At 40.4% G+C, this 18,385-nt stretch overlaps 1 protein-coding gene across 3 annotated transcripts in view; it reads left to right on the top strand.

The window, feature by feature from the left end:
- The window catches only part of DOT1L (DOT1 like histone lysine methyltransferase), a 240,690-nt gene that overhangs the window by 144,512 nt on the left and 77,793 nt on the right, over positions 1-18,385 (top strand). For all 3 annotated transcript variants that reach the window (XM_040323288.1, XM_040323279.1, XM_040323296.1), the window contains exons 10-12: positions 1,365-1,433; positions 12,477-12,583; positions 17,052-17,093. In XM_040323288.1, the coding sequence (XP_040179222.1) occupies positions 1,365-1,433; positions 12,477-12,583; positions 17,052-17,093 (218 nt within the window). The remainder of the gene's footprint in view (positions 1-1,364; positions 1,434-12,476; positions 12,584-17,051; positions 17,094-18,385) is intronic.

Below are 18,385 nucleotides of genomic sequence, written 5' to 3'. Positions count from 1 at the left end.
GGAATCCCAGCCAATGTTTCCATCGGCTCTTGGTTGCTGCCGCTGCTTTACCCTGTAAGGGAATCTGTCAGTGATGCCTTGCTAGTTCACAATCGATTCCCAACTGCGCATGCACAAGGAGGGGGGCAGTCAAACTTCTGACATACCTCATCGTAGGGACGGGTATATGGCATCGGGGGAGGAGAGATAAGTGGAGCTTCCACTTTTGGGTGGAATTTTGCTTTAATTCTTGTCTTCAATAAAAATTGCAATTTTGTTTTTTTACTATTGTTATATGCTGATTTTGGGCCCACATAATTCCACCATTGGGGGGGTTCCTACTCTTTGATTATTCATTAGACGACTAGTATGTGTTTAATATGAGTTGGAAAACACAGCACACAACACTGGTGGTAATATTTTTTTACCTTAATTTTACAGTTTGGCTGTTAAATTTTTTTCAATTTTGTCGAAGACCGGACACCAATTTACGTTCTTAAACCTTTAGTTTGTGGCTAATTTTATTTTTTTCCCCACTTGTATGAGGGAGGACACGGGAGCACAACTTGATTGGTGTTCTGCTCTCCTGAGTGACATTTTTGTCTTTCTACACATGTATTCCATGCTTCTTTTGTATCTATATGATTTTTTTTTTGTCCTGCTCTACTAAATTTTCACCTTTTTTCATCTCCTTAGGCCCCTTTCACACTGGGGTGGGAGGTGCGCTTTAGGTATAGCGGCGCTATACCGTCGGAATTTCGGCGGTATTAGGCCGCTAGCGGTTTTTAACCCCCGCTAGCGGCCAAAAAAGAGTTAATACCACCCGCAATGCGCCTCTGCAGAGGCGCCTTGCCAGCGGTATTACCGCGGTTTCCCATTGCTCTCAGTGGGAAGGAGCGGTAAACACACACTCCTTCTCCGCTCCAAAGATGCTGCTAGCAGGACTTTTGGAGCAGTCCTGCTAGCGCACCACTCCAGTGTGAAAGCCCTCAGGTTTTCACATTGAAACTACAGGGCAGGAGTTTTTCAGGTGGTATTTAGGCGCTATTTTTTTAAGTTATAGGAACTGTTTGTTACCTTTTTTATAGCAGTTAACATTGTATATTATAAAGCTAATAGAAGTATGTTTATAATAATAATCTAGTGTCATTGGTAATCATTGAGGTTGCGTTTGTGTAGTCTTCGTTCCAACTTTTAACCTGTTGTGGTCACCTGTAGCACTCTCCTCAGTTTATCTTGTTCTGAGGCTGGGAACGGTAAATGGTTAGACTGCACAGTTTCTAAGATAACTCACTGTTGGCTTTGCTATGTATATTAGACTGAAAAGGCTTCCAAATAACATTTTGTCTTTCTTTGAAAGCTAATATTTCATACTTCAATTTCAGGTGGAAGAATAGTGTCCTCCAAACCCTTTGCACCGCTAAACTTTCGAATTAACAGTAGAAACCTCAGTGGTGAGTCAGTTAATTTTTATATTTTGAAAAATGCTGTGTGTGTAAAGATGACCCAGTAACATGGATAAGCCATTAAGGTCAAGTAGAAAATTTGAAGGCCAGTATGAAAATGTATTTGAATTTTAGCAGGAAGACTTGGGCAGATTTGACTCTTCCCATGTGATGTCCACATAAACCACTTTTTTTTTTGTGCGGTAATGAATGACTGGCTCATCTACCTGTAATTGACTTGTTTTACTGCTCTCCCCTACATATACGTTTTACATAGCACTGCCCCCATGAGTGAGTTTGTGTTATGTATGTTAGTGTAGCTTTGCCCATCACTGCTCTTCAGAGTTCTGCCCGCCCCTTTAAAAAAAGTCAGCAGCTACACATACTGTAGCTGCTGACATTTAACATTAGGACACTTACCTGTCCTAGAGACCAACGATGTCGTCACCACAGCCGATGTTTACGCCGGGTGCTGCCGTCGCCATTGCTGATCAGGAAACCCAGGAGTGTAGACTTTCTGCTTTACAGCCAGTTCCCTACTGTGCATATGCTGTCTAACTGGCCCGGCAAAAGAGGAAGGGGGGGGGGCCAAGCTGCTGACATGCTAAGACACGGCCCCGTCTCCCGAAAGTGGGGACAGGGTATCTGTAAAAAGAAACAGGTACCCGCTCCCCCTTCCCAAATGTGGCATCGGAGGGGTGGGAGGAATCGGATAAGCAGAAGTTCCACTTTTGGATGGAGCTCCGCTTTAAAGGATACGTTTGCAGTTAAAGTGCATTTATTTATTTATTTCCCATATGGGCAGACAGTTGCTGAAGAGCAAGAAAGATCAATGAACTATGAGAGGGCAGGGGGGTTGTTTTGGGAAGTTTGGGCAGGTGCTTTTAAGTTACATGTTGCATCCTAAATGCAAGTGTAGCATGTTACTAAATGTGAACTTTAGGAGTTGGACATCAGACTTCCCTCAGTGCGAGAGAGTGCTGCAGATTTCCCCATAAACTTCCAAAGTCTACTTTTCTGACCAAGCAAAGGTATTGTCTGTGAATGGGTAAGGCACGATGTCTACCAAAGGCTATCTTTTGGGCCAAGGCCTCTGAAGACTGATGGTTCAATTGAAGGTGTTTGCCTCTGAGGTCATCTCACACATGCCCTCATCAGTGATACATGATTCAACTATATCAAAGCTCACAAAATATTTATTTGTTTAGAAAATCAATACAAGTAAAACAGGGTTGCACTATTTTCGAAAAAAAAATTTTAAGTTTTGAGGGCCTTTTTAAATTTCCCACCACTCCTGTTTTTTTCCTGTGGTAAAGTTATTTACACTGCTCCCCTAAGGCTCTGTTCACACTGGGGCGACCTTTTAGGCGACTTAGCCACCTGAGAAGTCACACTCTATTCAGTGCAATGGAACTGTTCTAATCTGAGCGACTTAAGTCGCTCTGACTTATAAAAAGGTTCCTGTACTATTTAGGGGTGACTTAAGAGCGGTTTGCATTGGCTGCTCTTACAGAAGTCGTTTGCAAGCCACGCTGAAGTTGTGCGGGGCGGCTTCAAAATGTTGAGGCTCTTACAGCTGCAAAGACCTTTCTACTTCACCTGATATTTAAAGTGGAGAGAAAAGATAACCGCTCAATAGTGATCAGAGAGCCCCTTCACTGGATCCAAACCATGGGTGCCCGGCAATGCAAAAATACGAAAAGGAACTTGGACAGCCGCACTCCAAAAACGTTCCTTTTATTAAAAAAAAATCACAAAATAAACATGCCACAGCAAAAAATTGGGACAAAAGCGAACGCGTTTCGCACTGTGACTTCAGTGCTTAGTCATAGCTAGTACACATGACAAATGAATATTGAAAATATATAGTGCAAATCACTGATCACATGATTAGCGAGATAATGGGAGACCTAGTAGACGAGTAGTAAACTAGCGTCTCCTGTGAACCCAGGTGAATCAAAGCATGCGATTGGAAAACCTCCACCCCCACACACACACACACACCTACTACAAATCTATACATATTTTCTGGTTTATTTGAATGTTAAAAATGAATGTGAAGTATGGTGAAAAATATAAATGTTGATATCTTGTGTAAATATTATAAAAAACAGTTGAAGTGATCTCCACAAGTGTGAGGTAACTAAAACGTGTGCGTATAATGAATAGATAATAATTTGTGTGAATGTTTTGCGGAGAAGTGAGAATGTGGATGTGTGCAAAATGGTATCTATTAACCACTGTGGTGAATGTTATGTAAATGGGGTGGTGAAAAATGTGACAAACCAAAAACCGTACATGGTAAAAACCGAAGTATAAAAAATCAAAATATAACAAATCGAAATATTGAAAATATAAACGATATAGAATGTGTGCATAAAGTTACCAAAGAGAGTATTCCTCTGTAAAGATAGTAAACCAAGATTCTTAAATGATAAACCGTGTATGGGATAGTGCTGGAAAATATGTTAATAATAATGAATAATGAGTGAAAGTGAAGCTAATCAATAAATATTAATTGGTGTTGTGTTCCTTGTTTATTATTTTGTTCTTATTTATTGTTATTAATATTATTATTATTTAGTAAATTTATTTTGAATATTCATTCTCTAAAATTATCAAACTCTTAACTGCGAAGTTTGGATTTTAACACAAACTTAAAGTTTTAAGAAAAGAGTGAGATCGTGTATAAAAGGTCCACATAATCATTAACCCGTATCAGAACTGGAATTGGATACAATCTCAAAAATGTTCTGAGTCATCTTATCATAGATCTAGGTGGTCAGTAATGACTGGTACCCCGAGACCTGCTCGGAGAGACTACAAGATATAATAATGCCAATGCGACCGTAGTGTAATATTAGTAGTTGTCATGATGTTGTCTCCAATAACAGAACCGTGAGCATGCGTCAAGGCAAGTATTTATTCATTAATTAAAAACAACATGAGAATGGAGTTTAGATAGTTGTTATTATAGCTATTTTTATATTATTTCTTAATAGAAAGGAGGGAAAGCCGATGTCTTCTAGATGTAAACAGCAATAGTAATAAACCGTATTGGTTATATAATGTGCTGCATGTATAATTTGCAGAAAAAGAGGACACAATGTTTATACCTCCTGTCAATGTTTTACAAATGTCATAATTGTGATAATTAAACGAGTTGCGACCAAAGGATCAAGCAAAAAGCTCCGTCTTCTAATTAAAACACTGCTCAGTGTATGACTAGAAGTGTATGGACAGATGATTAAATTGTGGTGTGTGGGGTGTGTTTCCCAATCACATGCATCCATAGACCTGATAAGTGTGACGCCAAATTGGCCACAAGCTCTACGTAAACAAATGGTTACACATGCAACAGTATTTGAACATCCAATCATCACTTAACACATAATAAAATAGAAGAAATAAAATGAAAGTAATATTAAAATATAAACCATATATATACACTTTCAATATACCATAATCACAAAACACATGTGTAATGACACACTGGGTAAACTCTAATCAAAAAATTTGAATGAAATATAATATCAAATATACATTAAAGGGGTTGTAAAGACAAAAATATTTTCCTCTTAAATTAAAGTCTGACAGTAGCTGATAAAGTAAAAAGTAATGTTTTGCATTATAACTAGTTTGATACCTGTTGAAATTGACCTGTTTTATTCACCTCCGTCACTCCTGAATCAATATTCTCACTGACTTCCTGGTTTGCGGTGCGCATTCATTCTTGCTACATCACGGCCTAATGGGAACTACAGTTCCCATTAGGCTTAGCCTCCATGCCTGTGAGGGATAAGAGCATCTTCACGCAGGGCTGTAGTCATAGGGAGGGGGTGAGCACATTCTGCTTTCCACCATGCAAAACGGCTCAGATGCTGGTGGAAAGCAAGAAGAGGAGTGACAGGAAATGGCATTTTCAAACCTGGATTACTGTATTTTGGAGGTCAAAAGGAAAAACGAGGTAAATGATATTTAAATGCTCTAGCTTACAGCAATCAATTTTATCGAATAAAAAACGAACCTTTAGTGTTCCTTTAATATTCATGTTAAGCACTAAGATGTATAAAATGTAATACTCCATGCCCTTGGCACTGCAATAAGTGTGTTTTGGGTGCGTACATATTGTTGGAACCCTTGTCCTGTCATCAATAAATAAGCTAAACAACCACCTGGTTGAAGTAGAGTTGATACATAACAAATAACGGGGAGAGACAACAATGGTGCACAAGGGGAGAAAAAAAGGGGGGGGAGGGGTTAGCAAAAACTCTCACAAATAGACACGGGGGACATACGGACCTATACCGATGAAAAGTAAAGAGACGAAAATAAGCCAACCAATTAAGATACCAAAAAGTCCCTTTTGTTTTTATATTAGAGATCTGGGCTATGTGATAGACTCCGTAGTCTTAGGTTAAATCTAGAGAACAACAGATTGGCAATCAGTCTCGTTGACCGATGTGAACATTTTTGAGATTGTATCCAATTCCAGTTCTGATACGGGTTAATGATTATGTGGACTTTTTATACACTATCTCACTCTTTTCTTAAAACTTTAAGTTTGTGTTTAAATCCAAACTTCATAGTTTAGAGTTTGATAGTTTTAGAGAATGAATATTCAAAATAAACAATATGCTAAGTAATAATATTAACAATAAATAAGAACAAAATAATAAACAAGGAACAAAACACCAATTAACATTTATTTATTGATTAGCTTCACTTTCACTCATTATTCATTATTATTTTTAACATATTTTCCAGCACTATCCCATACACGGTTTATCATTTAAGAATCTTGGTTTACTATCTTTAGAGGAATACTCTCTTTGGTAACTTTATGCACACATTCTATATCGTTTATATTTTCAATATTTCGATTTGTTATATTTCGATTTTTTTTAAGGCCTCATTCACACGGACGGACCGTTCAGGTCTGCCTGTCCGTTTTGACGGCGGACCTGAACGGCCGCTCCATGCATCCCTATGGAGCGTCTGATGTCAACGGAGACATATCCGCTGACATCCGACTCTATCCGATCGGGTAAGATCTGATGAAAAAGGACATGCTGTCCGTTTTCATCAGATCGCTCCATAGGAGACAGCGGTGCCCGACAAGCCCGCCTTGTGTGAATGAGGCCTTATACTTCGGTTTTTACTATGTTCGGTTTTTGGTTTGTAACATTTTTCACCACCCCATTTACATAACATTCACCACAGTGGTTAATAGATACCATTTTGCACACATCCACATTCTCACTTCTCCGCTATACATTCACACACATTATTATCTATTCACTATACACACGTTTTAGTTACCTCACACTTGTGGAGATCACTTCATTACAACAGGGTATAACTGTTTTTATAACATTTACGCAAGATATCAACATACATTTATATTTGTCACCATACTTCACATTGATTTTTAACATACAAAAAAACCCCAGAAAACATGTATAGATTTCTAGTGTGTGTGTGTGTGTGTGTGTGTGTGTGTGTGTGTAGGTTTTCCAATCACATGCTTTGATTCACCTGGGTTCACAGGAGACGCTAGTTTACTACTTGTCTACTAGGTCTCCCATTATCTCGCTGATCAGTGATTTGCACTATATATTTTCAATATTCATTTGTCATATGTACTAGCTATGACTAAGCACTGAAGTCACAGTGCGAAACGCGTTAGCTTTTGTCCCAATTTTTTTGCTGTAACATGTTTATATTGTGATTTATTTTAATAAAAGGAACGTTTTTGGAGTGCGGCTGTCCAAGTTCCTTTTCGTATTTTTGATATAAAGTGATTGTCAACCATCGCCTTGTAAAAAAACATTCAGTTTAAAATGGACATGAAAGGAAAAACATTCTGTTTTATACATGTAAAAAATAAATAAGGGGAACAAAAAAGTGTGTATGTGTGTGTATGTATATATATATGTGTGTGTATGTATGTATGTATGTATGTATGTATGTGTGTGTATGTGTATGTATGTGTGTGTATATATATATATATATATATATATATATATATATATATATATATATATATATATATATATATATATATATATATATATATATAATATAATGTGTGTGTGATATTATATTTATTTATATATATATATATATATATATATATATATATATATAAAATGTGTGTGTGATTTTATATATATATATATATATATACACACACGCACGCACAGTTATGCTCATAATTTTACATACCCTGGCAGAATTTAATTTCTTTGCCATTTTTTTTGAGAAAATTAATGATAAAACAAAAACATTTCTTTCACTCATGTTTGGCTTAAGCCATTTATTGTCAATCAACTGTGTTTACTCTTTTTAAATCATAATCGCAACAGAAAATACCCAAATGACTCTGATCAAAGTTTACATACTCTGGTGATTTTGACCTGATAACATGCAGAGAAGTTGACACAAAGGGGATTGAATGGCTATTAAAGGGTAACCATCCTCACCTGTGATATGTGTGCTTGTAATTAGTGTGTGTGTATAAAAGGTCAATGAATTTCTGGACTCCTGACAGACCCTTGCATCTTTCATCCAGTGCTGCACTGATATTTCTGGATTCTGAGTCATGGGGAAAGCAAAAGTATTGTCAAAGTATCTGCGGGAAAGGGTAGCTGAACTGTATAAAACAGGAAAGAGACATAAAAAATAAAAGATATCCAAGGAATTGAGAATGCCAATCGGCAGTGTTCAAATTCTGATCAATAAGTGGAAAATGAGGGGTTCTGTTGTGACCAAACCACGGTTAAGTAGACAACTAAAATTTCAGCCACAACTGCCAGTGAAATTGTTCGGGATGCAAAGAAAACCCCACAAATAACTTCAGGTGAAATACAGAACTCTCTGAAAACATGTGGTGTTTCAAGATGCACAATAAGGAGGCACTTGAAGAAAGATGGGCTGCATGGTCGAGTCACCAGACGAAAGCTATTACTACGCAATTGCCAGAAAGTATCCCACTTACAATACACAAAACAGCACAGACAAGCCTTCTGGCACAAAGTCATCTGGAGTGATGAGACCAAAATTTACCCTTTTGGCCACAACCAGAGAGAGTCAACAAGGCCTATGATGAAATGTACATCATTCCTACTGTGAAACACGGTGGATCGCTGATGTTTTGGGGTTGTGCGAGCTACAAAGGCACATCAAAGCGAGTTTCCCCATTGGAGTCAATGGAAACGAAAATAATTTGTTCCGCATTGACTTCAATGGCATGCAATGCCGTATGCGGGCGGAGGAGCGCTGGAGAGCCTCGGAAATGGCCGCAAAGGCCCAAGGACAGTGTGGCTGACCTCAGCAAACCTTGGAAAGACTCCGTTCACGAGCCTTTCTGAGGTTTGCTGTGGTCAGCCAAACTGGCTCCGGCGCCCCCCCCCCCCCACCTCAGGCCAAACACGGTACTGCACACAACTTTGGCCGGCCTGAATCCTGCTTGTTTTGCGAGACAACGCTTGCAAACGAGTTAGGATTTTAGGAAATACAGTGCTTGTATTGTGATTACGCTTGTTAACCACGTTACTCGCAATCCGAGGTTCCACTGTGTGTGTGTGTGTGTGTGTGTGTGTGTGTGTGTGTGTGTGTGTATGTATGTATGTATGTATGTATGTATGTGTGTATATATATATATATATATATATATATATATATATATATATATATATATGTATATGTGTGTGTGTATATGTGTATGTATGTGTGTATATATATATATATATATGTGTGTATGTATGTGTGTGTGTATATATATATATATATATATATATATATATATATATATGTGTGTGTGTGTGTGTGTGTGTGTGTGTGTGTGTGTGTGTGTGTGTGTATGTATGTGTATATATATGTATGTATATATAATATATTGTCCTTTTTTATAATCACATTCCCTCTGTTCTTGGCCTGCCTAAAAGCTTGGAGGGGAGAAGCAACCTTATGCCGCGTACACACGATCGGAATATCCGACAAGAAATTTTCAATTTGAGCTTATGGTCGGATATTCCGACCGTGTATATGCTCCTTCGGACATTTGCTGTCGGAATTTCTGACCACAAATGTTTGAGAGCTGGTTCTCAATTTTTTCCGACAAAGTTCTTGTCGGAAATTTCGATAGTCTGTATGCATTTTCGACGCACAAAAATCCTACGCATGCTCTGAATCATTAAAAAAAATTCTCGGCTCTTCGTAGTGTTGTACGTCACCGCGTTCTTGACGTTCGGAATTTCAGACATTTGTGTGACCGTGTGTATGCAACACAAGTCTGAGCCAACATTCCGTCGGAAAAAAATCCACGGTTTTGTTGTCGGAAATTCCGATCGTGTGTATGCGGCATAACAAAGTTTTTCCAATTAATCACTATGCAGTGGGGGCTGTTAGGACAAGTCTGATCATTGGAGGAGAGCAGGCTGAATTCCCAGCACAGCTAGAGAACTGACCACGGTGTAATCTGCTTAGTGTGGCTAGTTTTGAACAGGAAAGCAGAAACACCAGGGATGTGTCAAAGGAAGCGATACAAAAAGAGCAGGGTACTTTTTCTTACAAGTACATGATACAGCAAGCACATATTGGGAATATGAATGATTGGGTTAGCATACACTTTAAGTCAGGGGTGCCCAACCAGTGGCTTGGGGGCCACATGTGGCCCGCTGAGCCCTCTGATGTGGCCAGCAACCTCCTGCTCTGGGATGGAATAGAATACTCTTATTAAAAGTAATTTTATTACTAAAATCACAATGTATATATGGGCATATCTTTTCTGCGGTGGTTACTGGGCTGCTTTCAAACTGATCCACAGGTGCAGAGAAGTGCGGGTTACCTGCACTAAGCCATACACTTCTGTTATTACCTGCGAGTTGGGTGAGCTTTCTGAAAATGCACCAAACCTGCAGAATATAATAGAAGTCTATTGCAAAGTGCACCCCCAGTGCAGGAAAAACTGAAACACATCAGTCTGAAAGCAGCCTTGAGCCCTTTTCACAAGGTTAGGCCGACCCAATTCGACCCTCCATCCACCTCTAAGGTGTGGCAGACGTAAACCAACTTCTGTCTTACCTCCAATCCAATACGCTTAAAAAAAAAAAAAAAAAAAAAAATATATAGTGGGCTGTGTCCATGCCCGCTCTGCATATGCAGCAGAGTGGACATAGTCATCCCGTCCACACGCTCTGCTCATTGTGGCCCACGACCAGTTACTAAATTGCTTAATGGGGCCCTTTGTCTTCAAAAAGTTGGGCACCCCTGCTTTAAGTCATTGCTCTATGCAGAATGGAAAAACCGTAAAGGGTCCTGGGCTCCCCTTTAGTGTCCAGAGCCCTTTGCCGCATGAAAGGGAATTTGTAAATTGGTTGCGTTTTTAAATAAAAAAAAAAAAAAGTTTTTACATGTGGTGTTTTTCTGTGTGCTATGTACTTCCTGTGGACACTTTTATGAATTCCCTATAGATGTCTGTGTACAGCCGCAGATGCTGAGCATTATTATTATTATAATTATTATTATTATTATTATTATACAGGATTTATATAGCACTAACAGTTTGCCCAGCTCTTTACAGCATGGGGGCAGACAGTACACTTACAATACAAATCAACACAGAGGGAAAGGAGGGCCCTGCTCATTAGAGCTTGCAATCTAGAAAGGTCAACTGGAACAAAAGGTAATAACTGGGGGATGAGATGATGGAGAAAATTAAAATAGTTTTTAGGTGTGGCTAGGACACACCTTCTCCTGAGAAGGGTTTTCAGGGATCATCTAATAGCGTTGGGAGATAATCGTACACATTGGGGTAAGGCATTCCATAGGATTGGAGAGGCTTTGGAAAAGTCCTGGAAGCGAGCATGGGAGGATTTGACACTGGAGCTAGAGTGTAGGAGGTCTTGAGAGGAACGAAGAGAACATGTAGGTTGGTATTTAGAGACTAGACTAGTGATGTAGCTGGGGGCCAAGTTGTGGATGGCTTTGTAAGTAGTTAGTATTTTGCATTTAATTTGTTGGGTGAGCGGAAGCCAGTGGAGGGATTGACAGACGAGTAGCAGACAGAGAAATTGGTAAGGTGGATGAGTCTGGCAGCAGCATTCATGATGGATTGAAGGGTTGATAGACTATGTAGAGAGGTAAGCCAATGAGAAGGGAGTTGCAGTAGTCGTGGCGAAAGATGACCATGGAGAGCTTTGTTGTGTCATTGGTTAGGGGTGTATTTTGGAAATGTTGCGGAGGTTGAGGCGGTAAGATTTGGACAGTGATTGGACGTTGGGCTTAAAGGAGAGTTCAGAGTCCAGGACTACACCTAGAACCTTGGCATTCAGGAAAGGGCTTATAGTTGTGCAATCGATTTTTAACAGAGATCAGGGGAAGGGGCACATGGAGAATTATAAGTTTTGGTTTTGGATAGATTGACTTTGGGGAAGTGGTGTGGCATCCAGACTGATAAGTCTTGGTAAATTAGTGATATGTGAGCAGACGGAGGGAGTGAGCTGAGGGGTAGAGAAATAGATTTGGGTGTCATCAGCATAGAGGTGGTATTGGGAGGCTATCTGCTGACCCATGGAGGATGTCGATTGAAAATAGGAGAGGTCCAAGAACAGTGTTCAGGTTTGGATACAGTTTATCATAGATATTTGTCCAAATGAAACTTGCAGTGCCACTCTAAGCTGAGACTGAGATCTCCCCGCCAGTTGCAGTGAAGGGACCTGCCATCTGTGACCAATTCAGAGGTGTAAGAGCATTGTTAAAGATAAAGTGTACCGCTCACCAATCAGGGCATTAATATGTACATGAATGTGGCCTAGCTTCTCATTGATTGATCATTATCTGGCACAGAGATGTACAGTGTAGAGCTCCAGCTCGTCATGGGATATCATGAGTTAGAAGAAGTCTATAGCACTATTTCCCAGTGTGTGGTTCTTAGTGATGGCTGACCCTGACAGCCATTGACCGTAATCTAACAGTTTGAGGTATTTATGTGTAATTATGTGCAATCGTGTTAAGTTTCCTGTACATAACATTTTTGACCCTCTTCAGATATCGGCACTATAATGAGAGTAGTAGAACTTTCACCATTGAAGGGTTCTGTCTCTTGGACCGGGAAGCCAGTTTCCTATTACCTGCACACCATAGACCGGACTTTAGTGAGTTACCTTCTCATTTCTCTTCTCTTATGCCTTTCAGGTGTGATTCTTATTGCCTATTTAAAGAACTGAATTTAAAATCAATATTTAAGTTTTTTTTTCTTCTTCCATAAATAAGTGTTTTTTTTTTTGTTGTTGTTTGTTTTTACATTTAGGCTACTTTCACACTGAGGAGCTTTGCAGGCGCTATAGCGCTAAAAATAGCACCTGCAAAGCGCATTGAAAGAGCCTCTCCCTCCAATGTGAAAGCCTGAAGGCTTTCACACTTAAGCGGTGCGCTGGCAGGAGGGTAAAAAAAAAGTCCTGCTAGCCGCATATTTGAAGCGCTGTAGGAGCAGTGTATACACCGCTCCTACATCGCTCATGCCCATTGATATCAGTGGAATAAAGAAGGGAGAGGGCGGAACCATGTGGGTAATACATTTTCGCATTGAATGTGTTGGCATTTAGAGGTGTAGTCCTCATCGGGGTGAGCGAGCACTAAGAGGGGGTTTTTTTTCAGGAGGAGGAGGAGAGAATGACATTTGCCACCCTGAGACAGTAAGTCTGTCAATGCAGAAATTATGAATTTCTCAGATGGCAATGAAGGTGGGGATAGAAGGTACATTATACTATAATTTCTGCATATTGCATTTATTAAAAAGAAAAAGTGTTTAGTGTAATTGTAACATCATTTTACTACAGAGCCTCTGCTGAGGGAGCTCCTCAATCCACGTGATGTACTCTGTGAGTGTCAGTTGCAGGTACGGGGCAATGGTACACTGGCTGCTGTTATCCTGTCTTCAAAGACAATGGATTACTGGGAAAGAAGAAATCATAACATGGTCAAATGAAATGCACATGCATTATTGGGGCAACTCGACTAACTCTTCCCTCTGAACCCACATCCTAAAAAGTCAGCAACGTTGTACTGGCCATTATTACATGTGACCCCCACACTTAAATCACTCAGGATAACGTGTACTCAAAATACACTTCTTTTGAAGCTGAGAATTTAAGGGACTATGGTGCTCATCATATATTGGTCCCCATGTGAATTGCATTACCTGGAATGAATGCTGCTGTCTCTCGTAGCATTCATCATAACACGCATGTAGTGCATCCCCCACTTTGGTGTGCAGAAATCACTGCTTGGACGTTCCTCAGAATGATGCAGCTGAGGGACACAGACCACAAAGTAGCAGCTGTGTCGGCAAAGATGTGTATATACTATAGGAACTAGGCATTAAAGCTTCAGAGTTGGCAAAAGAGAAAATTATTTTATTAGCATTAGGAAGCCAAAGCAGGTCAGTAGAGCAGATACCACAGCCAAGTATAGATGAGCAGGCTCGCAAATAACGTCTGCAACGACTGTGTTGTGCTCACATAGATATCCACTCTTCACTACGAGTCTAGTAGCAAAGCAGTGAGCAAATTACCAGTGGACAGAATTCAAGATCCGTTCCTTGTGGAGTGGGTACATTCATCAGACTCGCTAATGTCTAGAGCAGTCTGTTCGCATATTCCCTTAACTTACCAGCCAGGAGAAACATTGACCGAAGCACTCAGCTCAGACAACACTAGAGTGTGGAGAAAATGAATGACTTCGTGCTATCTGTAACTGAAGACTTTATCCCGATGCTACATTGTGCTTTATGTGGCTTGCATATATACACGGTGTGCAGAAGGGGGTTACTTTTGTTGTTTTTAGTGTTTAACCTTTGGGAGCATGCCCACCAGAGGGGTAAAGACTGTCTGTTACCCTGGATCCTACCTGCCACTCTTTGTATTATGGGGGCCGTAAGGCATCTTCCCGACCACAACTGAATTATGCTTAATGGAGCCTGGTGAGTGCTTGCTCCTACTTCATTGGCTGCAGCCCTGCAGGAGTTAACACCAGAGCTTAAGATGTGACACTTTTTTACAGTGCCAGGCCGGTACTGGGAATGGGGCCCTGCACTGTTTTTTTTTTTTGGTGCTGCTTATCTGAGTCTGCACAGGCCATTTTGAATCTGGCGCCCAGTGCATGCTCTGCTGAGTCTGCGTGGGACTCTGCTGCCACACTTTGCATGCATGTGTCACTTCATGTGTGCACCCCCTGTCTTCCCACCCTCACTTAGTGTTACTAAACCCAGGACCCTGCATTCTATATATCTGGCCTCCCACAGTACACAGAGCATGGAAATGCAATTATTTTAGTAACTATAAACTGCTAAATACTTTTTTCTCATCAGCAATTTATAGCAGTCTTGTGACTTCTACTTGTGTCCAGCCAAGCACTAGTTAAAGCTTTTTACGAGGAGTCTAGCAATACACACCAAACTTGGCACATGCAAAGTGCCTCATAGGTCTCTGTACTGTCAGGAGAGGGATTGGGGACTGTGGAAGAAAGGCAGGATCAGAGAAGACAGAGCCTTATTGGCTCTCCTACTTGGATTTTCTGTTTCAAGGATCAGTTTACCACCATGGTTGCTGGCCTAAACAGCTGTTTAAGCTCAGAGCCTGAAAGATTGGGGCCATTTAGATTTAATTTTTCCTGTGCTAAGAAACGCTTCTCTTGCTAGATCTACAATTGCACCTGAAAGGCGTACTACTTGTGGTGAGGCAAGGAACTTCCATCCTAGGAGGTTTTCTTTTGGGACCACATCCTGATCCATCTCAAGTGGGGTCCTGGATCAGCGTTTGGCCTTGAGTACAACCAAAGGTCAAATTCTTCTAAGACCACTTTCCTCTTATTCCTTCACAAAAGTATTTCTACAGGGTGTTGCTGACCTAGTACACCCTGTATGTCTGGCTATAACTCGGCTTGGTTCTGTCAGTTCTTTAATAACCACCTTTTAAACCCATTAGGTGGATTACTGTGTCTACTCTTTCACAAGGTAGCTTTCCATTTTGTTTGAGTTGGCAGCCTGTCTTTGTAAGGCAACCTCTCTAGTTCTTTTTTTCACCTTTACAAGGACATTGTGCTTCCATCACCCTGTCCTGTGCAGGTACATCCAAGGAGCATTTCTCCAGTGTTCAGTGTTGTGCAAATTGTTCAAGTCTTGGGTATGACTTACCACTGAGGTTTTTTTTTCCCTCATCGTTCTCGAGGTTCCCCAGAGCGGACGACTCACCTCTTGCGCCATTTTTTGTTTTTTAGGTAGGTTAGGCAACTCATGTTATAGGCCTTTAGACTTAAAGTTGAAGTCAATGTTTTATTTCCCTTTTTTTAAAGCTTGTTTGGCCCAAGCTATTTGGCTACTATGGGCACTGCATTTTACTGTAGTAAAACCGGCTACAAACAAAACTCGGCACTGTGTTCTGCAACAGTACGGGCACCGTCCTGTCTGCTGCCAGGTGAAAATTTACTTGAGCTGTGTGTTGCTCAGCCACTCTGAGGAAGCCTTGTATTTGTATTAACAAATACAAGGCTTCCTATGACTGGCTGAGGTGGAGAGGTGGCCAAATTATGCCAGTCAGAGGAAGCCTTGTATTCATTGATAAAAATGCAATGCTTTCCCTGAATAGCTAAGAACTCAGCCTGACTCAACTTCTTCCACAAGACAGGAATTTATCCATAGTGCTGTGGAACACGGCGTTCATAGCCACTAAATAATTTAGTAAGGGAATTAGTTTGTTTGGGCTAGTTCGACCCAAGCAAACTATTTAGTGACAGGAAACCTGGATTTTGGTTTTAAGGACAAGGTTCCACCTTTTTCCTGAGAATGTAAAGCCCTCTTATGACTCCAACTTTGTATATAAGGTCCTTTATTTTGAGCCGCAAAGTACCCCGAATTACACTGTTGTTTTGAAGGCTTTATTTGCCTTTTAACTTGCTGAGTTGCCCTGCTTTCAATTGGACTGCTTTTGGATGTCCCTATCGTATGTACCCCTTGATGATTGCTAAAGAAAACCGCAAGGAAAGGAGTTTGGGACTTTGATTGACGTAGAGACCTGTTAAGGTCTCGCACCACCATCCCGGTTTCATGAGAAAAAGAGGTAGGGGCGGGACTTTGAATAAAACACGCAGTCAATAGTAGCGGGCTAAAGAAAACAGGATTTTTGTACTTACCATTTTTAAGTACCTTTTCTAGGAGTTCTTTAGGGGATACAAGTCTCACCTCTTTTTTGTCTTTTGTGATCCACTCCTACTACTGCTTTTCAAACAATATGGAGCTTGATGGGAGTGACGGAGCTTATCTGGCCCTACGTATTAATAATCTCTTGTAACAAAGGGGTTACCAGCAGTGATGTGAGGCAATCGCAAGCGATTTCATTGTGCTTTCTGTTGGTGAAATTCCTACACTTTATTGCTGCTTCAGTAGTTCAGCTGTTTTTCTCATCTAGTTTTTTCATGCAAGATGCATTCCCTACGTCTTTTGTTTGTCTTTTGTTTGTCTTTTACTTGAGTTAATTAGACCATTTTTCATGTGTGTTTCTATGTGGTGCTTTTTATTTTTTTTTATAACTATAACATGTCTTAACTTTTTCTTTTTTTTTTGTACAGCTTGAAAACTACTTTTCCAGTCTGAAAAATCCAAAACTCAGGGTATGTTTCAAACGTATCTACTACAATCATCTATTTTGCCTATAGAAGGTTATCACTTTCGAATTGTTAGCGACGCTGAACATTATTTGCTTTAACATAAAAAATGTTGTTGAACTATTCAGTAACGTTACTATTTTTACGGAATAGAATTCACTTGGCTGATTTCAAACCATTACAAGATGAAGGCCAATTGCTGTTCATATTGAACTTATAGCAGAGGTCCAACCAAAAAAAAAAATTGCCAAAAAGGCCACAAGTTTTTTACTTTTGACTTGCCAGAAGTGCCTGTTACTAGGCAGATCTCCTAATCTGCCTCTTCCTTGTCCGCGGTGGGTCGTCTTTCTTCTCCACATTGCGCTGCCTTCTGGGAAATGGGGAGCGGTGTCTTCTGGGACCTTGCGTGTGTCTCAGGAGACATCCGCCCATTCACATAGCGTCGTGCGGCTCGCGCATGCGCAGTAGGGAATCGGGCACTTCCTGATTCTCTCACAGAGGATGGCGGCAGGGTAGCCGAGACCCGAGCGATTACTCGGCTTTGGCTGCCGACATCACGGGCACCCTGGATAGGTAAGTGTCCTTATTAAAAGTCAGCAGCTACAGTGTTTGTAGCTGCTGACTTTTTCTATATTTTATTTTATTTTGTTTTAAGCTGGACCTCCGCTTTAAAGTGGAACTGAACTCAAAGTGAGGATTTACTATGTTATAGGGAAAATGTAGAATTTTTATTTTTTATACCCTGAAAAAAAATGTATAGTCGCCCCCCCCCCTGGAATTCCTCCTGGAAAAATAGCAGTGCATTTCCTGGTATTTGACTGTATGTAGGAGATTTGAAGGGAGACCAAATCTCCTTTCAAATCTCCTGGGACTAGCAGTTATTGGCAGCACTCACACAGAGCAGATATACAGCAATGATGTCACTACTGTGTGTGTCTGTCAGTGTTCCTGCTAAAAACTCTGACATGAGTAAGCAAAACCATGCTGCCTTTAGGGAGAGCGACACTGTGTAGAATATGGAATTGTAAGTCAGTAATAGGGAAATATCAGCTGCTAAAAAAACAAATAGTGATGAATAGTGCTTTGCCCTCTAGCTACCTTTTTGAACAGCACTTCTTGAGTTCAGTTCCCCTTTAGGGCCTATGCACGCTAGGTCACTAAAAAAATGCCAGAACCTCTATCAGGAAAAACTGCATAAAATGCTTGTATTGCACAAGAGTTTATGGGCATTTGCATTTATAAGCGTTTCTTTTCTTAAGCATTCCACTCTGCAAATTTTTCACCATAAATGTACATTT

The sequence above is a fragment of the Rana temporaria genome, chromosome 1 (assembly GCF_905171775.1).
Source record: "Rana temporaria chromosome 1, aRanTem1.1, whole genome shotgun sequence".
Taxonomy (NCBI): domain Eukaryota; kingdom Metazoa; phylum Chordata; class Amphibia; order Anura; family Ranidae; genus Rana; species Rana temporaria.
This window is presented reverse-complemented; position numbering and strand designations above follow the sequence as displayed.